This window comes from Desmodus rotundus, chromosome 8, assembly GCF_022682495.2.
Source record: "Desmodus rotundus isolate HL8 chromosome 8, HLdesRot8A.1, whole genome shotgun sequence".
NCBI classification, from domain to species: Eukaryota; Metazoa; Chordata; class Mammalia; order Chiroptera; family Phyllostomidae; genus Desmodus; species Desmodus rotundus.
This window is the reverse complement of record NC_071394.1, coordinates 101,741,480-101,754,609: the sequence shown is the minus strand read 5'-3', so window position 1 is coordinate 101,754,609 and position 13,130 is coordinate 101,741,480. Positions and strand designations below refer to the sequence as shown.

The following is a 13,130-nucleotide window of genomic DNA, read 5'->3' as shown; positions in this document are numbered from 1 at the left end:
CAACATACCAAAACTTATGGGGTCCAGCAAAAACAGTTCTAAGAGGGAAATTCATAGCAATAAATCTCTAAATCAATAAACAAGAAAAAAATCTCAACCTAATTTTACACTTCAAAGAACTAGAGAAAGAAGATCAAAGTCCAAAGTTAGTGGAATAAGGAGAAAACAAAGATCAGGGTGTAAATAAATGAAATAGGGACTAAAAGGACACTAGAAAAGACAAGTGGAACTAAGAGCTGGTTCTTTGAAAAGAAAAATAAAATTGATAAACCTTTAGTTACACTCACCAAGGAAAAGAGATTCAAATAAGTAAATCAGAAAGGAAGGAGGAAACACTACAACTGATAACCACAGAAAGGATCATAAAAGACTACAATGAACAATTACACACCAAAAGATTTAATAAGCTAGAAGAAATGGATGAATTCCTAGAAATATACAACACACCAAGGCAATCATGAAGAAATAGAAAATGTGAATATACCAATTACTAGTATGGATATTGAGTCAGTAATCAAAAACCTTTCAACCCTACTTTCCTTGTTAGTTCACTTCGTTCATTAGATTCCACATCATATGAGTGAGATCATATGGTATTTGTCTTTTGCTGACCAGCTAATTTCACTTAGCATAATGTTCTCCATGTCAATAGACATATGAAAAGATGCTCAACGTCACTAATCATAAGAGAAATGCAAATTAAAACCACGATAAGATACCATCTCACACCTGTCAGAATGGCTGTCATCAATAAACCAACAAACGACAAGTGATGGTGAGGATGTGGAGAAAGGGGGGGCCCTTTCGCACTGTTGGTGGGAATGTAGACTGGTGTAGCCACTGTGGAAAGCAGTGTGGAGATACCTCAAAAATTTTTTTAAAAATTAAAAATGTATCTGTTTTCGATCTAGCTATCCCACTTCTGGGAATATGTCTAAAGGAACCCAAAACAATAATTCAAAAGAATATAAGCACCCCTATATTCATTGCAGTGTTATTTACAATCGCCAAGATATGGAAGCAGCCCAAGTGTCCATCAGTGGATAAAACAATTATGGGACATTTACACAATGGAATACTACTCGGCCATAAAAAAGAAAAACTTAACCTTTTGTGACAGTATGGATGGACTGCTAGGGGATAGGGGAGGTTAAGGGGTGGAGGGATTGGGCAAAAAGGAAAAAGGACCCTTAGACATGGACAACAGTGTGGTGATTGCTGGGGGGAGGAGTAAAAGGGGACTAAATGGTAATCCTCAACAAAATATTAGCAAACCAAATTCAACAATACATTAAAAGGTTCATACATTGTGATAAAGTGGGTTTAAATCCGGGGATGCAAGGATGGTTCCACATCTGGAAATCAATCAAGGTGATACAACACATCAGCAAAATGAAGGATAAAAATATCTCAACAGATGCAAAAAAAAAAAAAAAGTGTTTCACAGTTTTTCATTCCTGATAAAAACTCTCAACAAAGCAGGTATTCTTAGCATAAAAAGACCATATATGACAAGCTCACAACTAACATCACACTCAACGATGAAAATCTTACAACCTTTCTTCTAAGGTCAGAACAAGACAAGTTTGCTATGCCCGTTCTTGTCACTTTCATTCAACATATTGGAAATCCTAGCCAGCACAACCAGGCGACAAAAAGTAAAGGCACCCAAAGTGGAAAGAAGTACAACTGGATACTATTTGCAGATGACATAATATTATACATAGAAAACCCTAAAGAATCCACCAAAAAAAATGTTAGAACTAGTTAACCAATTTAATAAAGTTATAGGATACAAAATCAATATGCAAAAATGTTGCATTTCTATATACTAATAATGAACTATTAGAAAAGAAAAATTAAAACAATACCATTTACAATTTCATTATAAAGGATAAAATGCCTAGGAATAAATTTAACCAAGAATGTGAAAGACCTGATAATTGAAAACTGTAAGACACTAAAGAAAGAAATGAAAGAAATTATTGAAAAAGACATATAAATGGAACGAAGTTTGTGCTCCTGAATTGGGAAAGTTCATATTGTTAAAATATTCGTACTACCCTAAGCAATCTACAGATTCAACTCAATCCCTATCAAAATTCCAATGGTATATTTCACAGAAACAGAACAAACAATCCTAAAATTTGCATGAAACCATAAAAGACCCAAAGCAATCTCGAGAAAGAACAAAGCCTGGGGCATCATACTCCCAGATTTCAAACTATATTACAAAGCTACAGTAATCAAACAGCATGGCACTGGCATATAAACAGATGCATAGATCAATGGAATAGAATAAATACAGAGTCCAGGAATAAACCCACACATGTATGATCAATTAATTTATAACAAAGGAGCAAAGAATATACAATGAGGAAAGGACAGGCTCTTCAGTAAATACTGCTGGGAAAACTGGACCACTGTCTTACACCATACACAAAAATTAACTCAAAACAGATTAAAGACTTGAATGTAATATCTGAAACCACAAACTCCTAAGAGAAAACATAGGTGGAAGCTCAAAAACGTAGGTGGTAAGCCCCTTGATATTGGTCTTAGCCATAATTTTTGGATGATACAAAAAGCAAAGGAACAAAAGCAAAAATTAAAAAGTGGGACTGTATCAAACTAAAAAGCTTCTGCACAGCAAAGGAAACCATCAACAAAATGAAAAGGCAACTTTATGGAACAGGAGAAAATACTTTCAAATCATATTTCTCCTAAGAGGTGAATATTCAAAATATATAAAGAACTCATACAACTCAGTAATAGTAAATCTCCCCATCCAATTAAAAATGGGCAGAGGAGCTGCACAGACATTTTCCCAAAGAAGTCACACAAATGGCAAAAAGGTCATGAAAAGGTACTCAACATCACTAATCAGAGAAATCACAATGAGATATCCCCTCCTGGGATCCTTTGTGCACTGCTGGTGGGAATGTAAATTGACGCAGCCACTATGGAAAACAGTATGGGGGTTCTTTAAAACATTAATAGAACTACCATATGATGAAGCATTTCTACTTCTGGGTACTTATCCAAAGCAAACAAAAACACCACCTCAAAAAGATATATGCACCCTGCTGTTCACTGCAGCATTATGTACAATAGCCAAGTCATGTAAACAGCCACCCATCAGTGGATGAATGGATGAAATGTGGACGCGCGCAGTCGCACATTATTTAACCCTGAAGAAAAAGAAGGAAATTCTGCCATTTGTGAGAACACGGATGAACTTTAAGGGCATTATGCTAAGTGAAATAATTCAGACAGAAGTTGTTAATTACCATATGATCTTATATGTGGAATCTAAAAAAGAAAAAGCCAAAAACAAACAAAAGGACTGAGCTCATGGGCATAGAGAACAGTCTAGTGTTTGCCTGAGGTGGGAGGTGGGCAAAATGGGTGAAGAGTCAAAGGGTACAAATTTCTAGTTATCAGTAAGTCACGGGGTTGCAATGGACAGCTTGTGACTATAGTTACAGTGTATTACATATTTGAAAGTAGCTAGGAGAGTGGATCAACATTCATCACAAGAAAATTTTTTAATAACTATGTATGGTGACGACGTTTTAGACTTATTGTGGTGACAATTTCAACATATACAAATACTGTATCATCATGCTGTACACATGAAATTAATATGTCACTTATACCTCAATAAATATTTTTAAAAACCTCAGAAGTAAGGAGTCCAGAGGACTCTTGTGAGGACATGGCAAAACTTTTACACTAAGATTTCTCTGCCTTACTCCACAGGCATAAATGGAAATAGGCTAGTATTTTCCATACAACTCCAGAAAATGTTACCTATTCAGCATCCTAGCCCTTACCTGGTCAGAAAAACTTAGAAGCATTTGAGGTGGTCCTATGAGCAGGCACTTTCCAGAGTGAGAAGAGGCAACTGAAAGAGTGGCAGTCAAGCCCTGGCCAGGAGGGTCAGCTGGTTGGCGTGTCACCCCGTACACCGAAAGGTTGCTGGTTCAATCCCTGGTCAGGGTGCATGTGGGAGGCAACCTATTGATGTTTCTTCCTCACATCAATATTTCTCTCTCCCCCTTACTCTCTCTAAAATCAATAAACATATCCTTCAGTGCGGATTTAAAAAATTTTAACAAAGAGTGGCAGTCATGGTAGAGTCTGAGAAAGCAAGAAGCAAATCACAAAGCATAGTGTCCGAGACACTTGAGAGAGGCAAACGGGCTCCTGACACGCCCTGGGTGTGTGAATACCACAGGACAGTCATTACGTATAATAGTGACGCAATGAGTATCTACATAAGCCAACACTATTCTAGATCGTCTATACTCTCAATCGTCTATATCTTCTGTTTTAAAAGTAGGCAAATGGATGAAACACTTCAGATTTTAAACAGAAATGCTGAAGATATGTAAATCTGATTTCCTTACTTTTTGCTTCTTAAAGATTTGAATTTTTTGTTCCCATGGAAGAAGTACAGAAGAGGTCACTAGATGTCGCAGTGAAAAACAGTAGGCCCCTTGGCTCACACAGGAGAAAGGAGCTAGGAAAAGTAAGTACAAGAACTCAGTACTCTGTCCCTCCTAGTACTCTAGCTGGAGCTCACTGGGGGAACACACCCTTGTAGAATTCTGACAGGATCATTTGACTATTACTGGAGCAGACTTCAAGGAGGGTACAGCCTCATTGGTTTTTTTTTTTTAATAATCTTGATGCCAAATAACATAGATGTATAAATTAATATGATAAACTATGTAACAAACTCGAGAACACACAAACTCATTACTGCACAAGTAGCTGGACATCCACTATGGTACTAAGTATTGTTTTGACATATACAGCATTGTTGTGAAGCCTGGATCTCACTGCATCAGTATTTTTGTGATGACAGGATTTTACTTAAAGTAGAAGTAGAGGAAATACAATTCTCAGGAAGATGCCAAAGAGAGACAGGAGTATCTGTACAATACTTAGTAGCTGTATTCTAATAAACACCTCCTTATGCTCACCTTTTTAAAGCCCACTTCTGTGAAGTAGGTGATATCCCCATTTTTATAGTTGAGGCAGTTGTGTCTTGCATTAAATTCTAAATCAGTTAATGAGTAAGGCAAGGCGTTCTCTCCTCCTGTAACACTCATAAATGCATTCCTGAGGTATACAGCAATTCACCTTTTTCCAGGACAATGAGGTCAGTGTCCGTGCACCCTTCTGGAGAGGTCCCATGTCGAAAGCCAAAGGAAAAAGAGCCCCTGCTCAAAACTACCAACGCCAAGGAGGCCCCTTTTATGATCAATTCCATTTATCCCAGTATGTTCCCATTTAATGCAATTATTTTTTTTTGTGGAAGGGAACTGATTATTTGTGATTTTTAGGTACTGATTGATTTATCCAAAGAAGATCTGATTAGGGGCTTCTCACAATGGTAAGTGAGCCCTTTCATTCTATCAAGGTAACCTGCTAGTCAAGACATTGTCTCAGTTGCCCATATTCTCTCTGCAAAGTTTTTCCCTTTACAGTACATTTCAGCTCCTTTGGTTATCAAGGAGGGAGGCTGGTTACCACCTTTACTGCTTGCAGATCTCACTTACCTACAGGATCTCTGTCAGCTCTACCCTTAATCCTGGGCTGGCCAACTTACAAAGACCGGGGTGCTGCTGGTCCCATACAGGCCCAGGCTGGCTAGACTGTCCTTCTCTACCACCACACACTCTCGGTACTAACAAGTCCGAACCCAACTGTCTTACAGGTATGAGCTCACTCCAGACGGGCAGCCCAGAAGTTGATGATGAGCAACAGTATCACCTTTATTTATTTTTTATTTATTTTTTAATCCTCACTCAAGGATACCTTTTATTGATTTTAGAGATGGAGAGGAAGGGGGCGGGGGGAGAGAGAGACATCAATGTGAGAAAGAAACACCTATTGTTGCCTCTCACATGCGCCCTGACTGGGGATCAAACCTGCAATCCAGGTATGTGTCTCGACTAGGAATCGAATCCTCAGCCTTCTGGTGTATGAGATGATGCTCCAACCGAGCCACCTAGCCAGAGCTGAACATTATCACCTTTATATCAAAATGTGTACATATGTATATTTTGTAATTTAAATCAGAACATCTATTTGAAAATCTACATATACATACATTCTTGTGTGAATTTAACTGCATGACTGGATGGTATCAGTAAAAGCAAGTACTCTCTTAGTGGGATTTAATTGTTCAAATCCTGTAAGAAATGAGGTATTTGTGGCTAATAAATTATCAGAACCTCAGTGGTGATTTTGACTTTTGATAGGTAATTACAGACCACCTGACTTAGGACTTGCCTGAATGCATGCCAAGGTGTCCTGTCTCGGACACTGTGGGTGCGAGAGGTCTGTTCCTGGAACAGCTAGTGCTATTCCTGGGGCAATGACTGACCAAAGGATACGGCTTCTTTTATGGGACTAAAGGCAACCCACCTCCGAACTGCTAAGAGCTAGCTTGACCTAAGCCCTCTGGCTGCCGCTTGTGGGATGCCTCTGCCTGGGGACTTGTTCCTGTATCTGAATCGGAACTAAAATGGATTTTTCTGATAGCAACAATGATACAGTGATATGCCTAAATACCTTGAGTTCAGCACTCCAATGTGGGATGGGCTGGGACCAAACTCCAGCACGTGGCATTATTTCCATGGGAAAACGCAAGCCAAGTTCCAAACCCAGGTCTCTGCCCACACTCCCTTGGCAGAGCTTGGAGACTGCGCGGAGTCAGAGCCAGAGGGCCAAAGGGCTTTCTGTAACCCCTCAGACAGGCTGGGGAATTTGGCTCCGCTTTTCTAAGAGAAAGCTAGTAAATAACATGTAAAAAGCAAACCATGTAAGTTGTATATTTAAACAAGTGCCTCCTTCACATTTCAAACTTTAGAAAACCAAATATTCTTGTGCTCTGATGTTCCTAGCGCTGTCATCAAGGTCACACTCGTCTCTCTTATCCACTCACGCATTAACCCCTTGCCTTCAGTTTCCTGTCCCCACCACTGTGCTCACTGCAGCTTTTCTGAAGAATGATACCACCTTAAAGTGATACTCTCTCACTCTCCCTTCTAAATTACCTTTTATTTTCTACTTTTACTGGTGATACTATTATGTAAGTCCCCACCCCCGGCTTTTGCCCAGCTCCACTCAGCCCCCACCCCCCTTCCATCTGGCCTTCCCACTCTGTTGTCCGTGCCCGTGGGTCATATATATGTGCGCTTCAGCCAACCCCTTCACCTTCTTTCACCCAGCCCCCCTCTCCCACTCCTCTGGCAGCCGTCAGTCTGTTCCATGTATCCATGTCTCTATTTTGTTCATTAGATTCCACATATAAGTAAGATCATATGGTACTTGTCTTTCTCTGACTGGCTTATTTTACTTAGCATAATAATCTCCAGGTCCATCCATGCTGTTGGCAAAAGGTAAGATTTCCTTCTCTTTTCAAGGCCGCATAGTATTCGATTGTACTACAGCTTTTTTATCCATTCATCTACTGAGGGGCACTACCAACAGATGAGTGGACATCATTTTCTCTTTTCTATAAGACTAAAGCCCACTCTTTAATTTACCTTTCAAACCTAACATAATCTGGTATCCAGTTTTTTGTTATTTTATTTATATGCAGATGCTCTATCCCAGAATAGTCCAAATATTATATTCCGCCTATTAAAGTCCTACTCAGCTCTTAAAGGCCTACCTCAAATCCACCTCCACCACGAGGCCAATCTGCTCTGAAACGGCCTCCTCCTACCATCTACAGCATTACTGTAATACTGTGCATTTTTCATTTTAACAATTCCCTGTCTTGTAACATTCAATTTTTTAAACATGTTTGTTAGGTATCTACACGCTAAGCAGCTACTTGTAATGTGTTTGGTATTTGTTTGTTTACTGTCTCCAATTAAACTATAAGCTATTTGAATTGAGTTTCACCTTCGTCATCCAAGATTATGCTAAATACGTGGTAAATGTGTAATAAAATTGGTTTCTGGCTGAGATTTCTATTTTGAATGACAAATTCTCATAATAAAATGGGGCAACTGATACCTGTCATACCTACCTCACAATGGCACTGTCATGTTCAAGGGCCTTGAAATGGTAAAGTACAAAAGGAGTAAAAGGGGTGTTTCATGTATCATATCCTGAAACGCAGCAACCTGCAACTGATCAAAATGGCAGACAAAGCAAACATGTGAAACTCTTAACATTCCTCTTCCAAGCACGTTGAAAACCTAGTTAAAGCATGAACATTTATTAGAATTAAAAAAAATTATATGTATTTTTTTAGAGAGAGGAGAAAGGAAGGCGAAAGAGAGGGAGAGAAACATCAATGAAAGGGAGAACCACTGGACCCGGACCGGGGACTGAACCACAAGCCAGGCATGTGCCCTGACCAGGAATCCAACCAGCGACCTTTAGCTCTGTGGGACGATGCCCAGCCAACCGAGCCACACTGGCCAGGGCGGCATGAACATTTATTTTAAACACAGTTGACTAAAAAGTCACACAGGTAAGGTCGCTCGTGGTCCTGAGAATAAATCTAAAGCAACGCAGAAGAGCGGAAGGAGTGTTTCAGTGCTGGAGGGAGCCAGACGTTTACACCAGACGGGGCAAGGCCACAATGTGAGGAACAAGGAGCCTGAAAATTCAGTGTCATCAGGGAAACACCTTGGTGGCCGATAAAGACAAGGAACTGGTTGTCAGCAATGAGTGAAAACAATCAGCTCATCTCCCCTTAACTGGAGCACAGGATCTAAAGTTAAACCCAACTGACTTGATGTGGGAACCCCAAAACTTGAAACTAATGTGAAACTTGGTCTAAACCTGGAACCATGTGAAGCCCTGCAATAGGGGAGCACAAAACTGGTGCGAGGGTGGCCATGCCCACCCAGGGCACACGTGGGACCCCTGCAGCAGCTAATTCCCACTGGAAGGATGCTCACCAGTAAAAATTATAAAAAGTAGAATTTTTTAACTATGAAGCACATGGGAAGATCAAACAAAAATGGCCAGTAGATGTATTTCAGCAAAAAGAAAAATGTAACATCAAGTCAGAAGTGGTGTGTGGGAAACAGTGGAGAGCAAAGAAATCTGTAAGATATATCAGTTAACTTAAGTCAGTCTTGATGGACTAAAACATATACACAAATAAGTGACCAAAATTTTTTGCAAAAATTGAGTTCAAAAACAATGGCACTAAACTGCTAGAACTAGCCCCAACCAGTGTGGCTCGGTTGGTGGCATCCACAAAAGGAAAGGTCATGGGTTCGATTCCCAGTAGGGGCACATGCTGGAGTTGCAGGTTCAGTCCCCAACAGAGGCACAAACAAGAGGCAACCAATCGATGTTTCTCACATCAATGTTTCTTCTCTTTCTCCCTCCCTTCCCCTCTCTCTAAAAATAAATGAAATCTTAAAAAAAAAAAAAAAAAAAAAAAAAGCTAATACTAACATCTAAGAAGGGACATGAGGCTGGTTCAGAGGAAAATTAAAGTGTTCAAGTCCTTATCTTATTTAGAAAGCGAAAGACAGTTTTATGTTTTTTTTTAAATAAATCATAAGTGTCAGTTACTAGTTCATCGCCTCGCAGCTCCAAATCAACCCTTCTTCGGCTGGCTTCGACACTGCAGAACCAGACTCCTGCCTTTGCCGGGGGGCTGCCTTGCCAATAGAGGGCACTGGGGAGAGACTGCAGCAAAAAGAGGGACTTCTCTTCCTCCCACTGATGAGCTGTTTTCCACGGCAGCTAGCAAAGGGGTTTTTGTCTCCTCACTGGATACTGACTCATAAAGTATCCATTTAAAATTTAAGATAAACAATAAAATGGAGTAACAACAGGAAATAAAGCTTCCAAATCAACAGTGAAAAAGAAATGGTAATAAAGAAAAGCCAACCTCCCAAGAAATAGAAAAGAAGCACAGAAAAATATAATAAATAAAAAATACAAAAGACGGTCCAAAGACTTCTAACTATATTTGTAATAAACCCACTATTAAAACCTAGAATATTAAAGTCCATGAAAATAAAAAATATTACTATATACTGTTTACAAGAGGTTAACTTCAAATACAAGTACTGGAAAATGAAAGGATCACTCACACTCACACACACACACACACCCCGCGAAGGGTAACTTAGCTGTCTGTTCACAGTAATGGTAGGAAACACCATGTTGAATGGTGAAACGGTAAAGGATTTCCTTTTGATGTTGGGAACAAGAAAGGGCCGCGTCCTATCACCCCTTCTACTCAGCACTGTATTGAAGCCTGTATAGTAAGGCAAGAAAAAACAAGTATATCTGACCAAAACTGTTGTTATATGCAAATGATATAATCATGAGCACAAAAATCCAAAATAATTTAAAGATGAATTGCTAGAATTAATCAAAGTTTTTAGCAAGGTTGTTGGATATAAAGTAAGTATTTAAAAAAGCAATTGTAGTACTCTGTCCCTGAAACAGTTAGAAAATGAAATTTTAAAAAGATAACTTATAAATGTATAAAAGATCAAATACTATGAACATATCCAACAATTAAAAAACTTTAAGAAATGTTAAAATGAACCTAACCAAATGGAGAATTACGCCATATTTGCAGTTGGAAGACCCAACACTGTAGGTGCTGATTTTCCCCACTGAACCTATGTCTGATGAAAATCCAATAAAAGTCTCAACAGGGTGCGTTTGTGTGTGTGTAACTTGATAAGCAGATTCAATGTACATGAAAACACAAAGGCTGGGAAGCCTTCAACTGGATACCAAGGTTTATTTTAAAATTACAGTAACAAAGACAGTGTGGTGCTAGTGCAGGGAGACAGCTGGATCAAAAGAACAAAGAGAGCCCATCCACATCCGGATATTCAGTTTATAACAGAGGGTGCATTGTGAGCAGAGGGGAAAGGATGGGTTTTCTAAAATAAATGGTGCTGAGACAACTGGGTATCCAGTTGGATAATATAAAAGGGAAAATATAAAATGGTCCAGTCACAAGGGAAAATATAAAATGGTCCTTTTCATACCACATTCAAAAGTTAACAACTCCAGGTATGTTAGGCTAAATGTGAGAGGCAAAACTATACAGCTATAAGAACACAGTAAAACAATATTACATCTTGTGACTGGGGAAAGATTTCATAAGACACAAAGAGCACTAACTAACTATAAAGGAAAAGACCATACATCACTACATTAAAATTAGATTCTCAAGATCATAAAAAAAACTATAGGAGCCCCAGCTGGTGTGGCTCAGTGAACTGAGTGCCGGCCTGTGACTCTAAAGGTCACTGGTTCTATTCCCGGTAAAGGCACATGCTTGGGTTGTAGACCAGGCACCCAGTGGGGGGCGTGCGAGAAGCAACCGATCCATGTTTCTATTGCACGCTGATATTTCTCTTCCTCTCTTTCTTTCTCTCCCTCCCCCTCTCTAAAAATAAATAAATGATTAAAAATTAAAAAAAGAAACTATAGGAAAATGGAAAGAAATGACAAAATTGAAGACATTAGCAACACATGTAACTGTCAAATGGCTTGTGTCTATCAAATGGCTTGTGTCTAGAATATGTAACTTACAAATCAATAGGAAAATGTCATAAAAGCACTTCAAAAAAGAAATACAGATTGCTAATAAATGGAGGAAAGATGCTTAACTTTATTAGTAACACGGGAAATAAACATTAAAACCACAATAGCTCTATACACTACTTTAGAAAAAAAATTTAAAATTGATTTACTAGGTATTGGTCAGTATGTGGAAAAAGCAGGAACTCTCATACAGCCAGTGAGAGTATAAACTGGGTGCAACCACTTGGGAAAATAGTTTGGTGTTTTCTTCTAAAGCTGCAGATACACATTCCCTGTTAAAAGTCACCACACTGTGTAACCCCAGAGGCTACGTTCAAACTGTTATCTACAGAAATGGTATACCTCCATACACACAGTACACAGCCTTTCTGGCTATATACAGAAGTGTTTTCCCCTGGGATACAGCAAGTTTACCCCTTAGACATCTATTCTAGAAAACTTGCACACAAGTGTACAAGGATCCATGTACAAGAATGTTCACAGCAGCAGTTCATAATAGCCAAGACCTAGAAACCACCCAAGTATCAATCTCCGGTAGAACGATGGACTGTAGACTATTCAGAGGAATACCGGAGAGCAATGAAAATAAGTGACCTAGACCTACACACAACACAGATGTACACACAAATATAACAGTGGCCAAAAGAAGAAACACTGAAAATACATATAATACGATTGCATTTTTATAAAGTTCGAAACAGGCAAAATTCAACTGTCTTGGTTTAGGCATACACACAAAAGTGGCAAAATTATTTCAAAAAAACAAGGAAGTGATCAACATGAGTTGGTTAACGGTTTCCTCTAATGGGAGGTAGGGGAGGCCTTTTGGAGTGCTAGTGAGGTTCTATTTCTTGGTTGTTGCATGGGTGTTCACTTTAAAATCATTTATTACAGTGGACATTTATGGCTTTTACCATTTTTAGCATATATTTTATACTGTACAATAAATAAAAGATTAGTGAAATAAATGAAGAAGATAAACTACCCAGCTATTACTGATTAAAGGAAGGATAACATGGCATTCAAGGCAGAAAGCATGAGCAGCAAAAATAATCAGGAGGATATTATCACCTACGAATTTATAAGTACTTATAACATAGGCTTGAAATATATAAAACAAAATTTGACAAAACCACAGGTTTCAGTATTGCCCATAAACTAAAAAATCAAGCAGACAAAAATACTGATAGAAATAAAGTAGATTTAAACAACACAATAGATATATATAATATATATTAGAAATGAGATTTTTTACTGTAAGTGGAACCTAATCAACAGAACAAATGAAAACAGAACCAAAGCCTTGGAAATAAAGAACAAACTGACAGTGACCAGGGGGCAGGGGATAGCAGGGTAAAGGTGGGGAAGGGCAAACAAAGGCACACCAGTAAGAGGACTCAAGGGCACAGACAATGGGGGGATTGACTGTGGGAGTGCAGGGGTGGGGGGGTAGGGGTGAGCAATCGGGGAAAAGGCGGGACAACTGTAAGTGAATAAATTTAAAAAATTAATTTTTAAAAGCACATGTGAAATAGTATATATCACATAGAAAGTCT

At 38.8% G+C, this 13,130-nt stretch overlaps 1 protein-coding gene across 1 annotated transcript in view; it reads left to right on the top strand.

The window, feature by feature from the left end:
• Positions 1–8,230, top strand: part of ESYT3 (extended synaptotagmin 3) — a 53,753-nt gene extending 45,523 nt beyond the window's left edge. Inside the window, exons 21-23 of the mRNA XM_024566166.3 lie at positions 4,429–4,534; positions 5,355–5,404; positions 5,729–8,230. Coding sequence (XP_024421934.2) covers positions 4,429–4,534; positions 5,355–5,404; positions 5,729–5,765 — 193 coding nt within the window. The 3' untranslated portion in view covers positions 5,766–8,230. The remainder of the gene's footprint in view (positions 1–4,428; positions 4,535–5,354; positions 5,405–5,728) is intronic.
• Positions 8,231–13,130: the final 4,900 nt, after the last annotated feature.